General features: G+C 35.8%; 4 protein-coding genes across 9 annotated transcripts in view; 1 reads left to right on the forward strand and 3 right to left on the reverse strand.

Annotated features, from left to right (window-relative positions):
- The window catches only part of LOC125877631 (uncharacterized), a 306889-nt gene extending 306373 nt beyond the window's left edge, over positions 1–516 (reverse strand). Inside the window, exon 1 of the mRNA XM_049558863.1 lies at positions 494–516. Within this exon, the coding sequence (XP_049414820.1) occupies positions 494–516 (23 nt within the window). The remainder of the gene's footprint in view (positions 1–493) is intronic.
- Positions 142–6344, reverse strand: LOC125876334 (110 kDa U5 small nuclear ribonucleoprotein component CLO). 2 transcript variants are annotated; one of them, XM_049557499.1, is made up of 11 exons: positions 6207–6344; positions 5183–5936; positions 3789–3857; positions 2510–3703; positions 2266–2364; positions 2032–2190; positions 1833–1918; positions 1558–1756; positions 1030–1140; positions 729–935; positions 142–629 (listed from the first exon to the last, which is right to left on the reverse strand). In XM_049557499.1, the coding sequence occupies exons 2-11, from the start codon at positions 5921–5923 to the stop codon at positions 531–533; spliced, it is 2964 nt and encodes a 987-aa protein (XP_049413456.1). In that variant the 5' UTR covers positions 5924–5936; positions 6207–6344; the 3' UTR covers positions 142–530. The 2 variants fall into 2 exon arrangements, with proteins under 2 accessions (XP_049413456.1, XP_049413457.1); XM_049557500.1 differs by having other exon boundaries at positions 6184–6305.
- A 2144-nt stretch (positions 6345–8488) lies between these two features.
- LOC125876353 (uncharacterized) overlaps positions 8489–21991 on the forward strand; it is a 226402-nt gene continuing 212899 nt past the window's right edge. For 3 of the 5 annotated variants that reach the window (XM_049557531.1, XM_049557530.1, XM_049557529.1), the window contains exons 1-6: positions 8489–8757; positions 10379–11314; positions 11394–11567; positions 13492–13634; positions 14677–14787; positions 14921–15033. In XM_049557531.1, coding sequence (XP_049413488.1) covers positions 8638–8757; positions 10379–11314; positions 11394–11567; positions 13492–13634; positions 14677–14787; positions 14921–15002 — 1566 coding nt within the window. In that variant the 5' untranslated portion in view covers positions 8489–8637 and the 3' untranslated portion in view covers positions 15003–15033. Of the gene's footprint in view, positions 8758–9708; positions 9999–10378; positions 11315–11393; positions 11568–13491; positions 13635–14676; positions 14788–14920; positions 15656–21991 lie in introns of those variants that run through there. The other 2 variants (XM_049557528.1, XM_049557532.1) reach the window with 2 other exon arrangements.
- LOC125876352 (uncharacterized) lies at positions 18008–20957 on the reverse strand. The gene is made up of 5 exons (XM_049557527.1): positions 20542–20957; positions 19216–19977; positions 19039–19118; positions 18762–18833; positions 18008–18558 (listed from the first exon to the last, which is right to left on the reverse strand). The coding sequence occupies exons 1-5, from the start codon at positions 20872–20874 to the stop codon at positions 18237–18239; spliced, it is 1569 nt and encodes a 522-aa protein (XP_049413484.1). The 5' UTR covers positions 20875–20957; the 3' UTR covers positions 18008–18236.

The following is a 21991-nucleotide window of genomic DNA, read 5'->3' on the forward strand; positions in this document are numbered from 1 at the left end:
TAATGCAAGCATCAATAACTGATTCCACAGATCAAACCGTGACCTATAATGTCAAAGGAAGATGAGTTTAACATTGACGCTCGGCGCTCGCCTTCAATTCCACTAAAATAGATATATAAGAAAAAGGAAGTTCTGGTACCGTGGACAATGAACTCAATCTTTAGTTTACATAGAATCCAAAGAAGATGTGAAAAGAGGATAGAGTAAGAATATAAACTGTTACCCAGTCATTCACTACAATTGAGAATACAGAAACCTCATTCTCAATGCCAGAACCTACTCCGTGACAGAAGAAACCGACTCAAACACTCGGAACATGAGAGCATGGAATCACCCAACAAATGGGTCAGCTCAAGGACGTGAGGGAGGTCAGAACCATACATGATTTGGACTGCCAATCTGCATTGGAATATTACATAATGTGGTTCAAGGAGCTCAATGATCTATACCTTTCAAAAGGTTGTTCACAACATGACATACAAAAGGAATGCACCTTAAGCACAAATACAGAACCATCTCAACAAAATTATCTACATCATCTGCAGGTGAAGATCTGCATCCTGCTGTGCAAGCTCCACCATCATAGCCTCGTCAAAGAACTTGTTGATGCTCACGTCTTCACTCATTCCCTGGAAAGGAAAGGGATAGATTTATCAAATCGTTGTTCCAAAAACGTCAAGGGTAAAAAACTTTTCCATAACTCAATTTAACCCTGCAAGAATGTATACCTTTCTACGCCTTGTCTTCACCATGAACTCACGAGCCAGATGTTGGATTGGGGCAGGCTCCAGTGGTCGTAGAACAATGCTCTTGTCAAGAGGATCCCCAGGGACAATAGCCCAATGATCAAATACTGAAAGACAAAATGCCTGCCCTTGGGTGTGATACCTCAAGTCCGTTTCAAAACCAAAGGACTCAATAACCGGTAAAAATGCCTGACAAAGAAGAGGTGCACATGAGAATCCTGATGCTATAACATGAAAACATTGTATCAATAATCGAAGGTGCTATAGATATTTGAAATCAAACCTTGACAATGTAGGCAGGGGTTCCAGGTTGAGGAACATCAGCAGTAACGTGTCCACGCCTACGAGACAACACGGTGTATATAGCAGAGAGACAATCCATGGGAGTTTGGATCTGAAAGCAAGACATCAGAAAGTTAGCCCTAGTTTCACATAAGAAAACATCTCTAAACAAAATTTGGTTGAAATTTTATATCCCTATTTCTGTAAATAATTGAGAACCTAACCAGACTCAACATTTGTACTTTTCTTGTCAATTTGAACATAGTATAAACCCAGCAGGAGTGTCACTAATATCCTGTTGTGACAGTTCCGCTGTTCACTTTTTTCCTAATATATATGGGCATAGATTAGAGAAGCAGCTCTAAGTCTCTAACACGTAAAACAATGTGTTTTACACAGCTCATAGGTACATTTTTAAACCCCCTCTCCCCCCTCCCTTCTTATTTTATATTGGTGATCCAAAGAACTTAATAAACAATTAATCATGAAAACATTACCAAATAAAAAAAACTTAAGACAAACAGTATACCTCCACATAATACACAGGTTCCATAAGTCTGGGTGTTGCCATAAGGAAAGCAGAGTAGGCTACACGTCGTGCAGTTGGAATAATCTGACCTGTTCCACGATGCAACGGCTCCGGTGCAATCTTCGCATCAACGATCTTGAATTTAACATTTCTAATGGGCTCATCGCAGAGGGGTCCTTCCCGAGCTCCCCATTGAAACCTATTCACATTTTGTTAATTTTGTTAGTCCAGCATCTGGGTCAGGAAAAACCACAAAACTAAGAAATTCAGCTTACCCCTGAACAATGGAATCTTTAACAGCATTCAACAAGCTCTTGTCGACTTCACTTGAGAGTGTATCATCCAATAAGATGTTAGGCCCCTGCAAATATATTTGAAGTGTCAAAACAGAATATGTTCAACTAAAGGATAGAAGCAACCATTAGCGGAAGTTCAAAACAGCTAAGTGGTAATCTCAACTATGTAACATCTGACCTGCTTATCAGGTCCAAATGCCCAAATAGACCGTGCAGCAAGAAGATCCCAGTCATATTTGGTCTGGAAAAATTCACCTAGTTTCTTTCTAGGCCAATCTATGCTTACAACACCGTTCTCGATATCCTCAGCAAGTCCTCTCTCCAGTGGTTCAGCAATCTACAAGATATAAAAGTAAGCTACGAGGAAAGCAATTTTCTCATCTTGTACAGAATAAAATATTAACAGACGAACCATGGTGATTTTATTTTTCTTGTTAGGTGTTTCAGCAAAACATTTCATTGAAGACGACTCCACCACAGTTTCACAGAATGAGACAACTGGATCAGCCACCTGAATGTTGCGCACCCAACGAAAAAGAACCTCACGATTAGTTAAGTTTGACAAAAAAGTCCTAAATATCAACAAAGTTTGTATTTGTCCTGTAACAAGTAAAAACTGGCAAAGGCAAGTACAGAAGAGAAAGTTATAAAGGCACCTTCACTTCCACCTCGGAGTAAAGCTCCCTAAGGTCCTTCATTATGGAATCTAGGTACAATTCACCGGTACCTAATATTGTGTGTTCACCGGACTCTTCAACCTTTGTGATTGCAAGAGGATAACTCTTGCTGATTTTCCTAAGCCCCTCCACCATTTTGGGCAATTCGCTAGGATTCAAAGGTTCAGTTGCTGTTTTCACCACGGGAAGAGTATTAAACTGGAGGGGGCGAAATATGTATACATCCTCATCAAATTCTAAATTACAAAGAGTAGCAGTTTTCATGATTGAGGCATCCACTCCTTCAATCAGAACCCATGCACCTGGAGGAGCCTTACTTATGGGTATCCTGTATCTAGCTTGATATACCCACAGCTTTGTAACTTCTTTTACAGTCATATCCTCTTCATCATCAGGTGAATAGCCCTCACCCAGAACACGTACTGTCTGCCCTGTCATTATTTCCCCGCTGTAAACCCTACCAAAAGCATCAAAAACGCTACAATCTGGTTTCGGATACAGCTTAGTCACATTAACCATCAACGGGCCAGCGGAATCACAATTCTCCATTGCTTTGTAAATTGCTGAATCCTTTGGACCCGTGTATATGTGTTCCACTTTCCTAGCTGCAGCAGCTTTAGCAGAAGGGATGTGATGAACCAACATGTCAGTAAACCCAGTGGCAGTTCCAAATACAGCACTGCAAGCCAGCCTCAGCAGAGGCCTTACATTTAGACGGTAAGCTGCATTGCTTAGTGTCACCCCAAGTTCTGCTAGGGTTGCTTCAACACTCTTCTTGTGCTCTCCGATCACTTGGCTATAGATTTTGTAAAGAGGTTCAAGAACAAACTGAACAAAAGATCTTTCAACCCCACTTGCAGGCGGTTTCTTCTTGAAACTTCTTGTATCAGGATCAAAGTAGAAGTCCCCCCAAAGCCGCAAAGCAAACTTGTTGGCATCAAATGCAATTCCGTGAAGCTTAACATACAGTTTGGCAAATGACTGCAGAGTGAATGACCATCCTGCTGTTGCACTTGCAAAGCAGACATTCCCTAATGCAGGATCAATTACTTGTGCATTTCCAGCTGTGGACGAGGCAGCTGTAATTTGATTGTTGACAGTTTCAACTATGTGCTTTAATTTGAAGTAGGCGTCCTTCGGTGGCAATTTAAGCTCAGTTATCAATCTGTCAACCTAAAAGGACAATATAAATTATTAGAGGTAACAAAGTCTCAACATTACTAGAATCTTCACTGGGTTTATGTGATAGAAAATATACCTTGTTGATCACAAGAACAATCGGAATACGTTCTAGAATCGCATGCCTAATGGCCCTTTCTGTATTTACCTGTCACCAGTGACATAAGCAAAAAATGTAAGTGATCTATCTATCCACTATCCAGTTAACATATACCAGATAAAGTCTAGATAGAACTCAATTATAGCAAATACGGTTTCCATATATAAAAACAAAAAAGAAGATGTAACTTTACCACCCAGCTCGTCTACCTGATTAACTTAATCCAACTAAAACCCACCATACCCCATATGATCCCCAAAATTTTGGTAATACACTTCCTTAAACTGCAAAGCCTCCCAGAAAACACATAACAAGCAACTTGCATCAAGAGCAAGTGATAATCACCATGTCCTGCATATATCACAACTTCCATTAATCTATAGACTCAGCCCCACATACCAGCTAGTTTAGAGTGTCCCACTCTCCATTGGGCACAAGACAATATAGTATATGAATATATAAGGCACTCCATTTGTTGAATGTTTTATCAGGCTATTTAAATCTCTATACATCGCTTTAAACTTCTACACTCCTAACTCCCTGGCATCAAGAAAAAATATTTTCCAAAACATTGTTTTATATATAGTACCAAATCTAATTGACAATACTTCTGACATTTTTTCCAAATGTAAATTGTGCTTAAAATTAAGGTGTAGACATGTATGCTGTTACTCTCTTTTGTTGAGGCTTAGTACTCTATTACTTGATTAATTAGTTGTGAAGACACCTGTTAGATCTTATCTAGCAGCTATGTGATTCCCACAACAATGACTGAATTCCAGCAGATGGCAAGGTTGGCAGTTCAGAATCACTGTACTGGATACTGCAGGGCAGAAATAAAATTACCAACTTATAATGTATAAAGACTAGCTACTATTACAGTAGAGTCATCCCAAGGAATATAACTTGACTTTCCAGGATAGATCTGCTTAGATATACTGTCTACAGTCAGCATGGCATACGTACGAGTTAAAAACTATATATTTGGCTGCAACTCACAAACTCCACCACATACAGAGTAGGCTGGCAACTCAAGGTCACCATCCGTATAAAACAAAACCAGTTTTTAGAAGCATATACTTTGATGGCTATACCTTCTAGCACCCTATACAAACTTTGCATCATACTCTGAAACAAGTAAGAGACTGTTTGGATGGGCATATATGCATAAGTCATAAATTAAGAATCCTAACTTATGGCTTCTGCATTATTTTTGTTATTTTGGCTTAAAAGTACTATTTTATCCTACTCAAATACTACAAAAGTGCTTCAAAACTATTTTTGATTAAAATCACCTAACAATCCAAACATGCTCTAAGCTACTAGGCTATCATTTGAAAGTGAATTAACTGTAGAAATGAAAAAGAACTTACCATCACTCCTTCAACTGCATCAACAATCAAAACTGCCCCATCTGCAAGTCTTAAAGCAGCGGACATTTCATCGGAGAAGTTGACATGGCCGGGAGCATCCATAATGTTACATAGGTAAGACTTTGAATTGCTGTCTTCCAAGACTAGTGACATAGGAACAGACTTGATTGATATCCTCCTCTCTTGCTCATCTATTCTTGTGTCTGTATACCTCATATGCTTCTCACTGTTCTGATCAAACGTAGATATATGGTGTGTTTGTTCCACCAGCATATCCATAAACAAAGTCTTCCCGTGATGTATGTGTCCGACTAGAGCAACATTTCTAACCAATGCTGGGTTCGACATCAGACCTAAGAGAAACTGAGTCGAAACATAAGTGGACGAATCCTTCACCCCTAGTTCAAACTTGAGATTCTTCACCGGTTTAATTATTGGCATTTCAAGTGGCTGTTCATCTTCATCCATGACCAACGTCTCAACTTCTTCACCATAAACCTCTTCAGCTGTTGGATAGTATTTCTTGTCTTCAGCAAGAATAACTTGGTTATCCATATCAATATCATCTTGAGTGGCAAGCCATCCATTTGACGCACCAGGCTGCTCACCATCAGATGCAACTCTCTCATCATCACTCCTATCGGGAAGCTCATCGTCTTCCTCTTCCCTATCACTTTCCTGATCAGACTCTATTTCAGGACCAATATAGTTCCCAAATTCATCATATAAACTATCATCCATATCTCTTTACTACCTGCTTAAGCAAAATTATTCACTTACCTTATTAATTATCAACTAATTCAAATAAAAAACTCAGATGCAGAAAAACACAATTTTACAAACGAAACAAAGCCGAAAACTGGAGCATTATGCACAGGTAAAACTTATCAGTCGAAACATTTCATTGTTAAACCACAACTAGCAAATATTTTTAGGCTGCTAAAAAGATAGGGTTTAAAGGGATGAACTGCGCAAAATGGGACGGAAGATCAATGACTAACTTGATAAAAGGAGTGAAGAGTACCGCTAACTCGATGAACTGCCGGAGATACGACGGAAGACGGAAGACGGCGGCGCAGCGGTGGTTCAAGTGAGTTTTTAAGGAGCTTCGAGCTACTGCTTTGTAGTGTATGGGAAAAAAGTAATTCAATTTCCAGTCTTCTAATTTGGGCCTAAATTGGATCCAAAAGCCCAAAATAATTGGGCTTTGATTATTTTTAGAGAACTTGACCCATTAAAACCAGATACTTTACTTTAGAGCTTTATTCGCGTAATTAAATATTTCATATCTAGTCGCTTGTTGGGTAGATCTAGTATATATAGATATACAACAACTAGGGGTGTCAAATGGGCGGGTTGGGTTGAAATTGGTGATATTAAAATGGGTTGAAATAGAAATCGGGTTGGGTCTTGACCCGCTCAAGTTTACTTTGGGCTCAAATGGGTTGGGTTCAAATGGGCTAAAAACGGGGTTGGGGTCTTGACCCACCCAATTTGACCCGATTAATCTCAATAATTTTAACATAGTGATATTTAACTTTTATAATCACAATTCGAATTTCAGTTCAACATTTTTTTTTTTAAAAAGTAACAAATGGATAGATAAATCCTAAAAGATGTTAAACATACAATAATCCATACCTTTAATATAGGTACATATCGTTGTAAAGAGTTTTAAAACGGGTTGAAATTGGAGATTGAATTGGGCTCAATTGAGGATTCTCTAAATATGGGTTAAGCTTGTATGAGTTAAGATTGAACCCAATTCAAATTATCTTGAGCCCAACCCTTAAAATTCTGGGCGGATTACCTATATTTGGGTTCATTTTTGACACCCCTAACAATAACACACAAAAAATGGGAAAGGTAATTAGGGTTCTAGGTCAAGCAATCACCTCATTAACCCTACCTACTAAGCAAAGACATGACCAACAATCTAAAGTACCCACATAATTTTATTCTAGATCATGTTAATTTTATGTAATAGTGATTATGTTTATCAAAATTGAATCATAATCGATAGTCCAAATTGAAAATTTGTATATTAGATAAATCGTCAACTCATTTTACTTGTTGCTTTATTATTGTCACGGCCTACCAACTGTATTCTATGTTGGCAGCGACGATGCTTCCGATGGTTCAAGTTGTTGGACGAGAAGTCATTGGTGGATGACATAAAAGTTACTTTTCTTATAGTTTCAATTTTTATATCGAATATAAATTGATTAACTGAACGATAACTGATGGATAATCATTGAGTCAAACTAAATTAATTAATATCTTATTAATTAGTTCGATATCAATTTAGCACAATCCATAATCGATAAGTCAAATGTATGCAAAAACATAACCGAATCACTCGATAAGCTTCCCTAGATTAGTGACTTATTGTTCCCCTATGAACCTATAACAATATAAGCCTCAGTTTGATCATAGATTTTGAAGTTGAAACTTGAAATTTTGAGTTTTGAAATTATGATTGGACATGCTTTTTACTTGATTTTTTTTATTTGAAGTTTCGTGAGTGGAAGTTCCAAAAATTCAAATAGTCTATGCCCGTTTCTGAAAATCAAACTTTTAAAATCTACTCAAATTTCATGATAAAAAATATATTTGAAGATAAATATTCAAAATTTATAATAAAGTTTGATATATGTTTTTTTTTTTAATTTTAAAAATAAGAAACAAGAGGTAACATCTTCTAAACTTACTGGTAATCTTACAAAATTTATGAATTTAAATTCTACTCTCTATGTTCCTATTTATATGTCGTCCTTGTTAAAAACAGATCGTCTTTAATATTTATCATTTCACAAAATCAATGCATAAATGATATAGAAAATATACGTTTGTCTAATATAGAAAAACTAAGTAATTGATTCATGTTCATTGGTCAAATTAGTTAATCAAAGTAAATTAATTCATGTTCATTTATTCAAAACTTACTTCAAGAAAACACTAAATAAAGATACAAAGGTAAGCTTACCTAATTTATTAAGGGACGATATGAAACCTAAAATGATAACATATAAATAGAAACCGAACAATAATAAAAAAAAAGGTCAACATCATACTTGGTCCTAGAATAACATTCTAGATTCTCATACACAAAGATTTATACAAATGAATTAATTACAACCATCACATTCAATATTAGGTCCTAACCACAAATCAATTTGATAGTCACAAGTCATTATCATAAAAACAAAAACATTATTTTTCCTCAAGAAAAAAAAAAAACATCATTTTGTCTTGTGCCTCACAAAAAAAAAAAAAAAAAAAAAGAGGGGAAAACATGTAAAAAAAAATGGATTCTTGATTTTGAAGAACTTGAAAATGGGAGAGTGACTTTCCAACCTACAAAATAGAAGAAAGACCTCCATTACACTTTCTCCTCCCCCTCCATTTCTCTCTCTGGCAAGAGGAACAAGGAGTTGTTGATTTCAAAAATCAAAATGGGTTCTGGGAGTAGTCGTTTGGGGTCACGCTCAAGTCGTTCAAATCGAACAAAAAGAACATTTGCATCCATTTTTATATGTGGTGCTTCTCCATCTTCTCGTCGTTCAGCTGTTGAGGTAAAAAAAAAAAAACCCCTTTTGGTTGTTTTGTTTGGAAATGTAATGTAATGATGGATTGTTTGTTTTTAAATTTTCAATTGCAATTTCAAGATTTGTTTTTGATGGTGTGGTTTTGGTGTATTGGGATTATTATGAATTTTGATGATATACCCAGAATTTGATTTATTTTTTTTGATAGCCCTTTGATGGTTAATTTCATATTATGATTTATAGGGCTTATTTTCTAGCATTTCTATTCAATTGAATCAGGGAAGATTAGTGTTGCCTCAGGATAAAATGCACAACATGGAAAATGGGTAATGAAATCGCTAGAATTTCTGTTTTGATAATTGTGGTGTCGGGCTAGCTTGCACATATCTCGACTAAGTCCATGGGATACCTGCTTACCTCCCACAAATACAGGTATCGGTTTGCTCGTCAACCAATGCTGGGACAGATGGGAAGAAATCACCTAATGTTTTGATTCTGGCGCTGGATTTGAACTTAACACCTCATAGTTCTTAGTCCATTTTATTGACCACTAGGTTCTTGCTAGATGTTTTGGCTAATGAGATAATAATCAGAGAATTGGTATTGTGAAGTTTACTTTGATAGTCTGTTTTGGCTTGCTAGGAAGGAGGATAGTCGAGAAGGTGGGGAGAACTGGAACTTATATTGTGTATTAGGTTTCCCTTGATGAAGTTTAGATGCAGTCATCGGAAACAAGGGTATTAAAGGTTTTATTTATCTGAACAACAAAAGATTGTGTACCTGAGTTTGAAGTTGACATAGCATTGTGCTGTTGACATTGCTACTTTTATGTTTTCATGATTCTATTACATCAGCGGTCTAGGATTAAACTCTATAGAGAGATTTTGTTAAGTCGATCAGATCGGTTCCACAAAGTGATCTTCTCTACTCTTAGATCTTAGGTTGCTAAAGTAGAATTCCTAGCTATAGTCCATACAATAGTGCACTTCCGTCGTTGCTTGGTATTTCTCATTGTCATCCGTGCTTAACCTCATTTTAAAAGCAAATAAGAAATGAGTTTAGTAAAGAAATTGACACTGATGCGACCATTTCAATTAAGGTGTCTTTCATTGCTACCAATAGTATGGATATCAAATAGTAGCCAGCAAATATGAGAATCAATCTAACAGCCTTCGAGGAATCTCCTGCTGCAGTTATCTAGATTGTGGGAGAGTAGAGACTTCGGTGCTGAATTATCTTATGTGAGTGGGAGGCTCTGTTTCTTATAGGTATGTTTGGGTGAATTCACTTAAATTTCAATGTCTTATTACTCTAAGGCCGTCAGGAAAATTCTTGATTCTATGTAAAATAGTGGTATTTCTTGGTTTATTTTTCACATGTATAATGTATTGTCCGTACTATGTTAGATATCCTACAAATTCAGGTTGATTTTTGTTATTTATTAGCTGTGTCATTCAAGTATTTACTTCATGCCCTTTTCTATCTTGAAAGAATTGTTTAATCGAGTAACGGGCTGATATATTTGGTCTTGTATTCTCATACACAGTCTCTTAAGCTATGTACTTTTATTTTCAACAAGACGTTTGACGTAGAGTCGGTACTTTAGGTGTTTAAATTCAATTCATATTTTGTATTTGTTACTCTGTAGATGGAAGAAGATCCAGCTGAAATGCTGGTGGATTCTGCAGAACATGCTGACACTGGAAAGCTCCAAAACTCTGAGAAGGACCATTCACCTGATTTTATTCCCTCCCAAGCTGAATGTGGAGCTTCATCTGCAAGCAATCTGGTAAATAGTGAAAAATCTACATCTGTAGACGCTTCAAGCAATGTTCAGGGAGGTAATCGAAGAGAAAACTCAACCAAAGACATGGAATTAGTCACTCAATATAATCCTGGACGTAAACATGGTGAAACTGCTAGTACATCTCGGGATGACCGATCATTTCGCTATCCACTTTCTTTGAACAGAAGGGCAGACGATGATGTTGTGAATAATGTCGCCACTACAGTGAATGTAGATGTCTCTCAAGTTTTTGCCGGTTACTCTCATTCTAGTAGTCCATTGTCTCATGGAAATGGAGAGTCTTCATCAAGTGAAGATTTTGTTGCAAACCACACAAATGAAATTCTTATCTTCAATAATTCTGATTCTGTTTCAGTTCTTTCGGATTCTTCAGTTACGCCACATTTGGTGGGAGATGATATGCGTCAGGATACACCACCTTCAGGTTTCGAATTTCTGGTGTCAGACAGGGAAGAGGGTGTAAGGGATGGAAGTGCACTTCATGTTGACATGGCGAATGCCTCTCCCACTTTTTTCTCTAATATTCCTGCTGAAATTAGTAGTCGTGAAGCAAGACGGAATAGTAGAAGACTTTTTTGGGATTCTTTTTCAAGGAGAAGTCCTAGGAGGCGTGCTGATCCTCGTAACTTCCGTTTTCCAAATGATAATTCAGACAATACTGCATCTCATGACAGGTTACTGCTGGACTTTAGTGATAATTCCCTTCATGAGGGGTCTGGAGGAAATTTTCCATCAAATGGAAGTCGGAATGAACGGCGACGGCATTCCAGATCTGAGGTGATGTGATTTATTTTATTTTTTCTGCAGTGGGAAGTTTGATTGTTGCTCGACTAAATTCTGGCTTATCTCTTCACAGATGTGGGAAAGACTTCCTGCTGGTCTTATTGCTAGTGATCATCGAAGTGCCACTTGTCCAAGTGGGATTCACACAGATGGCCCATGTTCATGTGAGACAATTTTAATGAGTCGAGAATCTGGCAGTCGTGCAAGTATATCCCGAATAGTTATGCTTGCTGAGGCATTGTTTGAGGTAACTTTTCATGATGCAACTTTTTTAGTTTCTTTATGGCTTCTCCACAATGTTTAACAGTGGCGGATGTTAAGCATAGTTTATGGGTTCACAGCGACTCATTAGCTTTTGCATTTGTGAACCCAATTACTATTGTATATTAACTTGATGTTGCAGTAGGAACCCATAAACATCCGCCTCTGATGTTTGATATGTGGAACAGTTTTGTCCGTTAAATGCTCAAGCAGTCCATTGTTTGCTCATAGTTTGTGCTCCAAGTGCTTTGTAAATCTTATTACTGCCGCATACAAAATCTTTTGGGATGTCCAAAAGTTGATAGTTCCACCACGGGGAAAAATTTCTCCGGGACTTAGAGATAGGTAACTCTGAACGGGGAAGACACTGTTTTAAGCAGTATTGTCAACAACTCATTTGAGGCACGCTTAAGCCCTGAAACTTAAAGAAGCTCAGGGGAGGGGTTTTGCCTCACTTAGGCGGTACTTTAGTGTAGGCAAGGCACTAAGGCGTGCACCTCATTTCCCATAAGTTTTATCTTGATTAGGCACTAAGGTGTGCACGTCATGATTCTCCTCCCACTTCATTGACCATGATGATCACACCCTCAGGTGCAAAATTTAATTTTTATTATACTAAGGCGTGCACCTCATGATTCTCCTTCCACTTCATTGACCATGAGGGCCACACCCTCATAGATGTTTGGTTTTTTCTAATCTCCCATAATTGTGCATTTCACTTCAAAGAAGCATGTGCTTGCTTCTCGCTTCAAGCCCCATTTACCTTATTGCTTTTTTGGTCTCTTTCACTTTTAAAAGCTGGGTTTTGGTAAATGCTGGCATCGTAAGAAGTACCAACAATCAGCTATTTCTAACAAATAAATTTACCATTGTTGTTATTATTGAGCGCTACAAAGTTGTCTTTTCTTTCTTTGTTGATAAGTATTGAGTGTTGTAGAGTTTGACTGTTTGAATATATATCTTGCTTGGACCTTCTCAAATAACTGTTCGAAGAAAGCACTAAATTGCTGTATGAGCTTTATATAGAGCAATTAACATTAAAATATTATTATTATTGTTATTACTCACTACTGCTTACATTGAAAGAAAGAATGTTATTGGCTGTCAGGATTCTTATTTGGGCCCAAGAGGTGGACATTTTTTAATTTTGAGCAAGAACTAAAGAACACCATTTGAATTATCTAATAATCATCTCTTTAGTGATAAATATATAGCATGATACATTCCATTCAGGTCTTGGTCCATTGGTCCCTCCAAAAGACTGTAAGTTGTATCTCTATAAAATTGTACCATGTTGTGCGTCTTTAAAAGCTTCCTCTGTAAAGGGCACTGAAGTGGGATAGAGGAAGCTAGTGTATGTTAGATAAATATCTGCCTTAAGTCTGCTTAATCTGTTGCTATACATCAGTGTTATCAAAAGCAAAGCCACAAAAAAGCTCTAAGGTCCGTTGGTGCTTTAATTCAAAAAGGCGCAAAGGGAGAAAAAAATACAAATATATATGGGTAGTCCAAGACTAATAATTATAAGCATGAATGACAATTATATGAACAAACAAATTGAAAAAAGATTATGATAAAGTGAAATATCAATTGTTTAGTGTTGTCTCCTCAAAAGAGGCTCATTGGTAAGGAAAAGTATGCTTAGAACTTTGATGGCGACACTGAAGCGCACACTAAGCGAGGGAAGCGTTCAACACGTTTTGAGCCTCGCTTCCGGGCTTAAGCATGCCTTTGACAACACTGCTATACATAATACTCAGTGCTTGTTATGTAGACCTGTTAAAACCCTTAATTGGCATGTTTTAGAGATACATTTATGTTTTCTTTCTTTGAAAGAATCTCATGTTTTATCTGTGGTTTTCATTCATTATTGGAAGTTGTCACTGTTTGACACTAACGACAAATTGCAGGTACTGGATGAAATACATCGTCAACCTATGTCGTTGTCCTTATCTGTGCTATCACTTCCAGCTCCAGAGTCAGTTGTGGACTCATTCCCAGTGAAGAGTTACTCAAAACCAGAGGAAGTAGATACTAGCAACAATGTTTTACAGTAAGTTTCTCCATTCCTTTGTGTTTTGGTAGGAGAAATGAAGAGATAGGATGAAAGCTGTCTCCTACTTTGTCCTGGGCCGTTTTCCCTTTTGTCATATGAAGAGAAAGGCGCTGTTTGCTCTATTTTGTTTTAGTAATGCTGGAATTAGTTATGCATATGTATTATTTCTCATCCACTGTTTGGTTTGGTGTATTAAAGGCACTTTTTTCTTTAACCATGCTTATCCATGTATTAATAGCTCTTGTATTACTAATACCATGTTTTGCTATGTATTAGTTATACATAAGCTGAAAATCCTACCAAACAAAGGATCAAATAATGCAATGTCTAAAACATATAGTCCTTTGCCTATTAGAAGTACTTCTCTGTTCATGGACACTTCCTTTATCATGGTTTTTTCAGTGTCACCTTGATGCTTTTGAGTTAGGTAATGTAAAGAAATGAAAAACGAACGAAGGAGAATTAATGTTGCTTTGTACAGAAAATGTTTTGTTACTGGTGGACTATTTGTTCTTTTTCATTCTGTGTCCCTGTAAAATTGTGGGCATATTATGCCCCCATCTCATTTTCATAGACCCTTTTGGCTTTTTAGAGATGAATGTTTGGATTTGTTAGGCACTAAGTTTGGTATAAAGTGTTTTAAATAATAATTTGCTATGAGAAAACTAATTGGAGAAATTGGTTTAGAAGATATCACATTAATAATAGCTTAGTATAAATTTATATACCTGAATTGTTAAGAGGGATTCCCTTTTTATTCTAAGGAAAGGGGTCAACGTTTTTCGGACGAACATCTATTAAGAAATATGCACTTCTCTCTATGAACTAATTAAAATAGTAGGTGAATGAAAATGAGTTGGAAGGAATGCATTATATGAAAACGAGTTAAAACCAGTCTGTGCCATATAAGTTATGACTTCAAGCAGTATATGGGATTTTGTTCTCTTTTTTCTGGAAACTGATGTGATGTAGTTGTGTGGTACTTTTATATGACAAACAAGTTACCGCTCTTTGATGTTTTAACTTTCATCATTTGTAGGTGTCACATATGCTTGTCCGAGTACGAGGAAGGAGATAAAATACGAGTTCTACCTTGTCACCATGAGTTTCATTTATTATGTGTGGATAAATGGCTCAAAGAGATACATGGGTAACATGAAACTGCATCTATCTCTTAATTTACATTCCTGTACATTAGTTATGTTCTCTCATCACGGCAGAGAGAATGGTACTAAAGGAGGAGACAACACCTTTGTCCTTTACTAATATGGTGTTTTTCGCAGTGTATGTCCACTTTGCAGAGGAGATGTACGAAATGGTTTCGTTGACGGTTCAGTTTCTAACTCAGCAGCACTTCCTCTTTGAGGTATCTAGTATATACTGGGGAGAAAGAGAGGGGAAGAGGGAAAAGGAACGCCTCGCTAAAACCTGGCTCCATAATTTGTTGTTATGAAACAAGAAATTTTGCTATTTATATAGTATCCTATGACTTCTGAAGGGATACTGAAGGCTCCTCTTAACGGTGTTTATTTCCCGAAGCATCTTGAGCTAGGAAGGGTTATATCACCTATCGGAGCATGTTGAACACGGAAGGATCAATTCCCAAGTTTTCTTCTTTTGCCTTTCCCTTATTCTCAACACAGTGTGAGAGAATAAGGGGCCCTCTTCCTTTTCTTCATTTTCGACGTTGCCCCCATACAATTTTGTGGAGAGCTTGTACAGATGTATATGGCAGCTTTCGCTCCGCAATGTACCCTTGTTGTGTTGTTGATGTTAAGAAGGCACATTTTAATGTTCATTGAGGGAAAAATTACAAATGCAGATGCCACTGAACTTGGTGGTGGCCTTAGGAAATAGGTGAATTTTCATATGGATTCTCATTAATAGATAGAGATATATATGAAATAGGGAAAGTTCCAAATCTATTTCTATAATATTATATAGTAGAAACTTTCATAGCAAAGATCTGGCTTGTCTGTCTTGCCTGCAATTAAAATTCATTGTTTTTTTTTGTTTGATCTTCTTGAGATGATATACATAATATACATATCTTTGCTAAGGTCATGTCAGCAATCATTTTTTTTTACATATTCCCTTCGTTCTAAAAAGAATGATAAGATTTGAGTACAAGGCTTCAATTCAACACTGTTTAATTAATGTCCAAGGGATTTATATCCTAATGGTCAATGATGTATGGTGAAAATCAAGGAGAATCAGGGTTTATTTCCTAGCAAAGTTAAAGAGAGAAAAAATGCTAGTTAATTTCTTCGTATTTGGCTAAGTTTTAGTTAGCAAAGTTACTATCCCCACCTTGGTGGGGAATTAGCAGAGAGAAGGCCCAAAATAGTCTCTCATCTTTGGGTTAAAACTCAAAGTCATCCTTCACATGGAGCATTAATAGTCCCTCATGTTTGAAATATTGGTGAACTTTTGGTCCTCCCCTAAACTTTTGCCTATTTTTTAACATTAATTTTGTTCATAATTTTATGTAAGGAATGACCCATCGTCTTTTTTATATATTTAGTAGAAATAATAACTCTATGTGAGAGAAGGTAAGAAAAAGAACACCTTGTTTTGTTGAGTTAATATCTTAAAAGGTCACTAAACTATGAGAAATTATCTTGTAAAGTCACTAAACTTTATTTTGTATCACTAAAATCACTCAACTTAACACTTTTATCTTCTAAAATCATTAAACTATATTTGTCACCAAAATAAATCTGACATGGCAAAATAAAATATATTTTATGCCATGTAATTATGGCCCCACAAATAAATAAAATTATAAAATATATTTATTAATATACCCACCCACCCACAAGTTGTCTTCTTCTAAAACACTAAAACCCTATTTCTCTTGCTCAAATCTCCCGCTTCCTTCTTCTACTTCTTTCTCTATTTCTCTCAAAAGTTATCATCCACAGAAAGGCGCTGTAAAGTCTATAGTGAATATATCCAGAGATAATTAGTCTTAGAGTCTCTTATTTATAACAGGAATGGAATTCATATATAGAAGAATTGAAATGAAGATCCAAACCACAAAATGTACCCAAAACACTTCATTATAAACAAGATTTCAGCATGTATAACAAAGTATAGAAATTATTTTTGTAATTTTTTGTGGTTATGTGAGACACCTATTATAACACAATATATTGTTTTTTTTTTGGTTTGTTTTTTTTAGCTAACAATGGTGCTCAATCATGGGAGGCAATATAGTCAATCCCATTGAATTTAACATTTATTTCCAATGTTGATTAGAATTCTTTTTTGATAAGAAAGAAATTTGATTGTCTGTAATAGTTCCAAAAAAAAAAAAGTTACAGATTTGATAGCAAAAACATAATTTAAGAGGGGAAAACATAAAAATGAATAAATTTTATAATTTTGTTTATTTGTCGGGTCCATGATTACATGACATTAAAATATAATTTATTTATTTGTGGGATCCACGATGACATGGCATAAAAATTAATTTAATTTGCCATGTCAAATTTGTTTTAATGATAAATTATAGTTGAGTGATTTTAGAAGATAAAGGTGTTAAGTTAAGTGATTTTAGTGATACAAAATAAACTTTAGTGACTTTACAAGATAATTTCTCATAGTTCAGTGACCTTTTAAGATATTAACTCTGTTTTGTTCAGTATAAATATTATTACAGCCAAACTAAGAAAATTTTGAACATATGACATTGCAAGAAAAGAAAAAATTGTACTATTGTACGTGAAATCATCATGATAAACCTCTCGACTTTTCCTGCAATACGATTTCTACTAAACATAATAAGGCGTTTTTCTTCTCACAATCGCCCACATGGAGTTATTATTTCTATTAAATATATAAAATGATGATTAAACATTCCATACATAAATTATGAACAAAATCAATGTTAAAAGATAGGCAAAATTTTAAAGAAGGACCAAAAGTGCACCAATATTGCAAACATGAGGGACTATTAATGCTCCATGTGAAAACTCAAGGATGATTTTGAGTCTTCACCCAAAGATGAGGGATTATTTTGGGCCTTTTCTCAGAATTAGCACATAATATTCAGTAAAATAATCGAGGTGTTGGCTTGAACACTCACGAAGCAGCCTGAATTGAAAGCATCACTAGTTTATGTTTTGACCAAAATAGCAAGGGGCACATGGAATTCCGTGTGAATCAGCAAGAACCACCTTAAAAGGCTCTCATTCCTGGGGTGATTGATAGGGACTATTTTGTTATTTTCTCATAATATTTAGAAATATGATTTTTGAAAAGGTTAAGAATTGTAATGGTAGAATAATTGGAACAGAGATGATTAACTCTACACCAATAATGGAAGAAGAAAACAAAGATATTACTCATAAAATTGCAGCATAAAAGTAAACAGAAAAAACCATCCAAAGATGATTTTTTTACATTAATGTTTAAACACATCTTTAAGGTTCACAACAAATGGAATAATATATCTTCTCTTTTTGAGCCAATAAAAGAACATAGTTGGCTACTATTAACATAAACTGTAATAAGCATGTATAGTCCACAAACTAAAGAAGCTGATTAGCTCTCAGCTTTCTTTCTTGCTTTCACTGTCCACCAAATGAAACTCTCTTAAACATCAAAGAAAGGATTATATTTTAGTCCCTTATCAATGCTACTATTAACATAATGTTGACCACCATTCTTCAAGCTTTTGGTTTGTTCAGAATGAAATGTATGATGATGATGATCTTGTTGAGGAGCAAAAAGATTAGGATGGCAATTTTCATCATCATAATCATCTTCATCAAATGTTGTCCATCTTTTTGAGTTTTGCTTCTCTTCCCTGGTAATTACACCTTTTGAGTTTCCTCCTCCCATTTCTCCAACATGGTTCTTGTATTCCTTTCTTACAACATCCAAAACAATGTCTCCATATCGATCACACCATGTTCTGAAAAAGTCATCAAGGAAAAAAGAACAGAACAATTAATCTGATGTGATAATTGATTTTGTCTATGTTGCTCGGACTCTTCAAAACTAGTGCATTGTTTAAGGATCGAACACGGGTGTAACAACGTTTTCTCTGAGTCCGAGCAACGTATTATATGTTACATAACTTTTGAAATGGCAAGTGTTAAGAACAAGTGTGCTTACTTAGGGAAGAACTTTTTCAGATCAGCCTTGTCAACTGGTAGCCTAGTTGAAATTGCTTCAATCTGATCATCTCTGATATATGATACCACATTAGTTAAATCCAATCTATTCAACAATAGAGAGTAATAGAACAGTACTACAACAAAATTATACGATAGTCAAAGTACGAGAAACAACAGATAATAACAGAAATCGAAGGACATGAAACTCCAAGAGTAATACACTACTACGACTACTAGTATGGAGTACTAACATAAAGAAAATGTTGTTGGCTTACGTTAACTCAACGCTTGCATTTTTGGCACCAAGTTCTGTTTGAATTCTTGATAGCTCTTTCTTGATTTTGTCTCCTAAAACCTGAAATGTGCAATAAAACAATAATGATTTCAGATTATGATCATAGAAAAGTTTTAGAATCTACTTTTCTTAACGAATGGATGTGTATGAATGAGACCTTATCGACAAAGAAATCTGACGGGGCGCCATTAGGATGCAGCTTTATTTTGATCTGTTTAGTATCCGGACCTTCTCCGACAGGTTCATCAACAAGCTGGCCTAAGTAAGTTCCACCGTCCGACTTCTCATCAAGTGACAGTGGAACTGTTTCATCCTCAGAATCATTCCTCTTCCACTTCTTGAATCCATCAAATCCCCACTGTTTCTTCCCTCCTGATTTCGACTTTCCTTCAGATTCTGGCTCACCGCGACGTTGATCATCAACACCAAACAGTGCCTTAAAAGGTTTCTTTTGCTTCTTCACTTTCACAGGTTCATTAGGCAAGCTCTCCACCATCAAAATAGACTTAGTTTCACTGTCTTTTTCCCTCAAATGAGTATTCCAAAAAGGGTTCTCTGTCGACACTCCCAATTCATTTCTCTCGGAACAATTTTCACTAACTGGATTAAGTATACCTCTTTCCTTTTTGGATGATGCAAAGCCAAAAACTGAAGCAGCCCCTTTGATTTGCTGCTTAATAGCTGAAGAAGTTTGCTTTTGCTTATCTTTCGAGCTCGAAATTGAGTTCTCTTTGCCAAGATAAGATTTTTCATCCTTCAAATCTATAACAGACCACTCATCATCTGTAGTTTCTCTCTTTGATCCAACTACAACATGTTTTGCCTCAATCTCAGCTCCTTGAACTGCTAGCCTTTGCAATAATGGCCTCTTTGATGAATGATACTCTTCCTCTGATATACATTTTGCATACAACAACTCCTTCAAGAAGATAACACCATATAAAAATTTAAGCTTTACAGGAAAAATCAAGAATCTATAAAAACAAAAACAACCAAAAGAACAAAGAAAAACCACCCATCTCCCAAAAGCTGAAATTTCACTTTAATTTGGAAAATGTACAACAACGACAACGTACCCAGTGTAGTCCAACAAAGTAGGGTCTAAGGAAGGTACAGTGTACGCAGACCTTACCCTTAGATATATGCTGTTTTTGATATACCCTTGCCCTTACATGAAAAAACACAACAACAACATACCCATTATAGTCCTACAAAGTGGGGTCTGAGGAAGGTAGAGTGTATGCCGACCTTACCCCTAACTCAGAAAATGTACTTAGAAATAAACTCCTTCAAGAGGAACAACCATTAAAAAAGGTCAAGCTTTACATGAAAAAACAACAGAAGAAAAACCCCAATTCCCAAATGATGAAAATTCAGTTCAATTTGGAAAATTACAAATAAATTGAGCTATCAACAATCACTCCACAAATTTCAAGAATTGAGACAAAATGAATATAAAAAAAAGAAGAAGGGGGAAATTCACCTGCAAGAAGATCAACTTATCCCTTAAGATTGAAGAATGTTCATAATCAGCAGGAGACGCGATAAGCGTATCGAGAAGATGTGATCTGAAAGCAGAAACTTCAGATTCAGCCAAGATCCCTTCTTTAAAAAGCCCCATCAAGTTAAGAATCTGATGAAAAGATTCTTGTTGCCATTTAATATTATCCGATTGCTGCTTCGATAACCTCTGCTCAGCAGCTGCAATCGCCGGTATTCGCCTTTTCTTGAACGGAAATGGAAGAATAGTTTTGCAAAGAGAAGTAATTGAATCATGGAGTGAGCTATAGTATGTTGGTGTGTATGAATAAACCATTCTTGAAAATCTTTATGAGATTTTTTATTTGATATGAGAATTTAACCTATAGTTTTTTTGTATTTAAATGTGAATTCTTTCTTGTGTTTTTGATTTGATGATGATGGTGAAAGGCTTTTTGTTGAGGTTTGAAGAAGTTTTTTCTCAAACGGTCAGTGGAAAAAACTAGCCGTTGGGAGTTTTAAAACGTTGGGATATAACATAAAAACGGCGACGTTTTCATTTTTCTAGTTTTTAATTTTTTTTTCTAGTTCCAAATTAGTGTGTTATATTAATAAGGATTAACAACACTTTTAGTGGTAAGTGCTCATTCATCTTTAATCAAATATCTCGGGTTAGAGTCGCGCAAATTTGAATTTAGTGGGAATCAATGTGTGTATTGGACACTGGATGCGAAACCAAAAAAACACTTCTAGTTCCTTTTGTTATACTCCTTCCGCTTAAAAAAGAATGACCTAGTTTGACTTGGAACGAAGTTTAAGAAAAGAAAGAAGAGTTTTTAATTTTGTGGTTCTAGATTAAAATTATGTAAATGTACCAAAATGCCCTTTAATCTTGTGGCCTTAAACATGTCACGTGGAAAGTTGAAGTTAAAGTGTTGCCAAAAAAGGAAAGGGGCTATTATTTTTGAAACAGACTAAAAAAGAAACTATGTCATTCTTTCTGAAACGGAGGGAGTATGTAAATACTAGTTTTAGTCCTTCTGATATTTAACTAAATATATTTAACTTTTAGTTATTTGATATGTGCACTTAATTATTTGAAATAATAACCGTTTTAACATTTAATTACTATCTAAATCTATGTTAAGATTTATTACACAATATTCCACGATATTTTATTTTGAAAATAGCCTATGGCTTTATTTGTTTCTATTAGAGAAAAGACATAAAGACACAATCAAAATTGTCCCGTATTTGCATAAAGACATCTTAACTTTCAAAGTGTCCTATCACCCCACAGAACTATTTAATATTGTTGTAAATGGGCCATTTTGACCCATTCCCTCGTCTGGGTTGTTACCACGCACATGAGGCGCGTCATTCCGTGTTTTCACTGCCATGGACCAATTTAAAAGTGTCACGTGTCATTTTCTTTCTTTATTATTAATTATATA

This window comes from Solanum stenotomum, chromosome 9 (assembly GCF_019186545.1).
Source record: "Solanum stenotomum isolate F172 chromosome 9, ASM1918654v1, whole genome shotgun sequence".
NCBI lineage: Eukaryota > Viridiplantae > Streptophyta > Magnoliopsida > Solanales > Solanaceae > Solanum > Solanum stenotomum.